This window comes from Penaeus chinensis, chromosome 12 (genome assembly GCF_019202785.1).
Source record: "Penaeus chinensis breed Huanghai No. 1 chromosome 12, ASM1920278v2, whole genome shotgun sequence".
Lineage (NCBI taxonomy): Eukaryota > Metazoa > Arthropoda > Malacostraca > Decapoda > Penaeidae > Penaeus > Penaeus chinensis.
Window position 1 is genome coordinate 36,390,934 of NC_061830.1, and position 5,000 is coordinate 36,395,933.

At 36.7% G+C, this 5,000-nt stretch overlaps 1 protein-coding gene across 1 annotated transcript in view; it reads left to right on the forward strand.

The window, feature by feature from the left end:
• Positions 1-3,159, forward strand: part of LOC125031019 (coiled-coil domain-containing protein 63-like) — an 8,825-nt gene extending 5,666 nt beyond the window's left edge. The window contains exons 10-12 of the mRNA XM_047621439.1: positions 667-815; positions 2,123-2,336; positions 2,574-3,159. Of these exons, the coding sequence (XP_047477395.1) occupies positions 667-815; positions 2,123-2,336; positions 2,574-2,684 (474 nt within the window). The 3' untranslated portion in view covers positions 2,685-3,159. The remainder of the gene's footprint in view (positions 1-666; positions 816-2,122; positions 2,337-2,573) is intronic.
• The last annotated feature ends 1,841 nt before the right edge of the window (positions 3,160-5,000 follow it).

Here is a 5,000-nt window from a genome sequence, read left to right on the forward strand (position 1 = left end):
CAGCTTCTGTTGTTCGTGATTTTGAGTCTTACTGATTGACCCTTTGTGGCTTAACTGTATATATTGATATTAGGTTCTTTTATAGTTTTCACAGAATGTGATTCGACTAAACTGTACTAACTGATCCTTCGTAGCTCACTTTTAGGACACTTAAATAGGCTAAAAGAATGGTTATAATATGGCCGCGCTCCTATGTAGTAACAAACGTACTTACTCGTATTTTCTAGCGAGTCTTGTTTATTTTGCTGACACACCCTTATTTCAGCGGTATAGCGCACGTATTTCATGTTTATTCAGTTGCTCGGTGTTGCGAGTATTTTGCTAATCTGAGTCGTTCGTATGTGATAATCAGTCCAAAATGGAAGGAACCATATAGTAATAATGTTGAATATTTGTATATGATACGCAAATACTACAGGCTAAATATAGTTCCCTTCGTGGCTGCCCCGATAGTGTTACGTGACGAAAATACCTCTAAACCCCTTTCGTGATACAGCAAATATCACACTGTAAATACCATTCTTTATTTCCCCAACATCACCCCGTGAAATAATTTTCTACCACAAGACATCCCTTTGCTCGTTTTCTTGTAATAACAACCTTCCAATAAACCTTTACATCACTTTATTCATCCTAAACAAATCTCAACAACACTCTTTTCCCCAGGCCGACGTGGAGAGCGCCGACGAAGCAGTGGAGCTCCTAGAGGCGGACCTCAGGCGAGCAGGAAGAGACGCTGACGGAGATGAAGACGGCGACTCAGGAGCTCTTCGACATGATGCAGTGCGACCCGCAGCCGGTGGTGGCCATCGTAGGTGAGTGTGGGAAGGGTCGATGATAAGCGTAGATGGTTAATGGTTGTTTGCGGATCAGTGATGGAAAGAGGTAGGTGTTTGATTGTTAGGGGTAGTCTGTGGATAGGTGGATGTAGATGGATGATTATTAAAGGTATATTGTTAATGATTATAGGTAGATTAATATATTCTTAACCATGGATACATTCTAATCACTGGATATTTATTAACATTATTTATTATATATATTACTGAGATATTACAACTCATATAATCAGTAATAGACAGTTGTAAACAGTAGATTATTGATTGGTGCAGAGTTTAACAAGTGTGAAGTAACCTAATAAATATCATCATCATTAGGCAATTATTGTACAATTGAAAAGGAATCAGTAATTATGTCACTGCGATAACTGTATCACTGTATGATTATCATTGTCATTGTATTTACATAATATTGGACCATGGTACATACTTTTAAGATTAAGAATGCCATTGCAAGAACATAATATAATCAAACATTTACTCTAGTAACATTACTGTGCAGGTAAATGTTTAGTACGGGATAATAGCTATAATGAACACGATATAATTAATGTTACTTATGACAACATGATTAATAGTTATTGCTGCTAAACATTCGTCACCTAAATTTGTGGGTCTTAACCTTTTTAGATTCACGGACCCCTTTAAGAATCTGATGATAGCTATGGATACCCTTTATCAGAAGTATTTACACAATCACAGCTTTGCGTGTAATGTGTATAATGTACCTTTATTTACATAAACTTATTTGCCTCGTGCATATATGGGATACACACAGTATTATTCAACTTTAGAATTTTAAAAAAAATATATATATATTTGTATAAACACACTAATATAAATGTTTTTATATCTGATCGTGACGGACCCCCTGAAACTCATCCGTGGACCCTAGATTATGAACCCCGCACCACTTTGATAATTACAACTGATAATAAGTGCTGCCTGATTAACGACTCATTAAATTACTTCAAAAATTACTCCAACATAAACACTAATATGAAAGATGTTTCTGTAATTACGAAAACATTCACTATCACTGGTATCCCCAACAACGTAATCATCAACATTACAGTTACTTTGAAAATCTTTCCCTCCTAAATGAAAGGCATTACGGTCACTTCGAAAACTGCCACCACATGACCATTCAGTTGCTCCCAAAATCACCACATAATTACCAAGATCACTATTACATCATATAGAAACTGCCACCCACAAAATGCTAAACCTAAAAGTCAACCCACCAAACATTCCCCCAAATTACGTCCGTGTCTCATCCCAAGGTGGAGGAGAAATCACCAGCGCGTCTGTGTCCGTCTACCTCTCCGTGGTAGAACAACGTGTCCACGAAGTCCTGCAGTTGAGACAGTTCCTGCTGGCGGAGGAGCTGGGTCCAGGATCAGGGTTCGGAGACGACGTCCCACACGACGATGGATCCGAAGGGAGGTCTTCATCGGCCTCGTCCACGCGCTTTGTCCTTCCCATTGGAAAACCCCAGTGAGTTATTGTTTTGGACTTCTTGCTGTGAGAGAAACGTTGCGAAAAAAAGTAATGATCATAACTGAAAACTCGGCCTATCTGTCATATGAGAGGAATGTAGGGGAAAGATACTAATGAACACGGTTTTAAATTTCATATGTTGCTTACAGAAATGCATGGTGAAAATATTTTTAAAATGTTATTATCACTCAGGAGTTTACACTACTCTTTTCTAGATCACATTTCCCTCCGCAGGTTGAGCCACGCTGCACATGCCAACGACGAGGAGCCAGTAAACGGAGGTCCTCTCACCCATGTGGACCTCATGTCCAACATGAGGAGGTTCATTCCAGATTCAGGCGATAATTAGGGGGTAGTCAGACGCAGTTATATATTTATAAATATTAATACGAGTAGATACTGAAATTTAGATAGATAGATAGATAGATAGATAGATAGATAGATAGATAGATATAGAGAGTAATCGTTTGTCTGTTCGACAAACTACATAAGGATAGAAAACTGACATGAAATCACGTCTTACAGGCTGAAATAAGATACACTCTGAAGGCAGATACGAAAACAATAAATGCAAAGATATACACGAGAACGGAAAAAAAAAGAAAAAAAGAAGCGGAGATAGAAGAGAGAGAATGGGGGAGAAGTATGATAAAAAAAAAAAGAAACATACGGAAAGAAGAGAGGAATTTTTTTTTTTTTTTATGTCTGTGTTTGTGTGTAACCTACTAGTGTTTATTACTTGTGTAACTAACACTTTATTCTAAAATCTACACACCCTCTGTAATACTAGTTCCTTAGATAAATAAATAATATGACAACCATAATCATTACCATTGCTGTACCATCATTAATACAACCGTTAACCTTTTTTGTTGGATGTTAGTTGATAATATCATTGCCTTTGTTGTCTGTTTTTGGCCATTGTTGTTATCGTTATATACCAGTATCGGGAAGTATGGTATATGCACAACTGAGATATTTCCGTTGATACCTGTTCGTATATATAAGCAGTTGAAAGAGAGGCCAGGAAGATGTATGGAAATGGATCAGATCAATTATTAAAATGTTATACTATAAAGTTGGACAGAAGAGGTATAGTTAAACGGTATTAATTTCAGCAAATGCACTGATACAAATAAGAAAACACTTGAAGTTATTTTACAAACCGTATGCTTATTTCTTTTATATATACCCGAGGTCTCAGCCAAGTGACGTCAGTGTATTCAAAATAGTTGTTAAAAGTTTAAGATACAAAATGAATCTCTTGTGCAACCTGTAAACGTATTATATCATATTTCATAACTGAAGGCTTGCGTATATAAATCCGATAAACATTATTTTTTTAAATACAAATTTTCTTCTAGTCACGATGACTTATTACTTATCATTATTATACGTTATCTTTTCTCAGCGTTATTGGTACTATTATATTCATTATGATTAGTATTTCGTCATTCAATATTATTGCTACTCATTATACTTATAATGATCATCAGTCATCACTGAAATTATCATTAGTATATCACTGATGCCATGATAATACACTGTATTTATAATGGCGAAGCTAATGAAGATATTCATAATTATTGTTAATAGTATTTTATTTATGTTTATCTGCTGTTGTTTTTTCGTTGAAATTTGCATTACTGCTGTTATCTTCATTATCATTTAATTTGTTATTCTTCTTATTATTATCATCGTCGTCGCCATCGTTATTAACATTATTATTATTGTTATTATTAATGTTATCATTATTATTATTATTATTATTATTATTATTGTTGTTGTTGTTATTATTATTATCATATCCCGTATTTAGGATACTGCACAGGTGTACCTTCTGTCTACGTCTGCGTATTCTAGCCCAGCTATGAACCCTCCTGTGGTGCTGCAAAATATTGTTTTTCTATACACAACAAGCGCATCCTGATCTGTTCCCAGACTGTAGGGACGTAAAGTGTTGCATTCATATACATCATTGTCAATTTCAAGATGCTCATTGATAACTATAAGGGTGTACATCCTAAGTATAGCAGAGTGGACTGTCGTAGGGAGGGGGGGGGGGTTGGGTGATACACTAGCATTCCAATTTCCATGGTGGAATAAATCGTCAAGGTAGGGTCTTACTAAGGGATATTTTAGCACTGGGGGTACGTACCTGTCTCTTACTTGTAGCCGTGATTTTGAGTATGAGCGTATTGTCACTCAGAGTTGGCTCCGCTAATTTGTATTTGTCTTTGGAAGTTCGTTAGACAAAGGGGTTTCTCTGACTGCTTTAATTTAACACCAAATATGGTATTGTATTCTTTCGTAAAAAGAGGGCAACCCTCGTTCTTCTAAGGGACTGAGATTAATGGTCATAGCTTCATTCCATATAATCTTTTAAACTGGCTACCTCTGATCAGGGGGGTCAATTGGGGGGGTGGGGGGGAAGTTGCCTCCATAGACTCTGTTTGCCCCCTCAAGGTCTGCCTTGCCCCCCCCACCCCCCACCCCCAAGGGCCACACCCCAACAACTTTTAGAGCTAATTGAATTTGATTACAAACACATACAAACCAGAATAGACTGGTACAGCAACTGGTTATCATCGATCTGTATATATCCTAGTACTGTATATTTATATATAGTAATAACAGATTTACCTCTTAACCGGAAGGTTC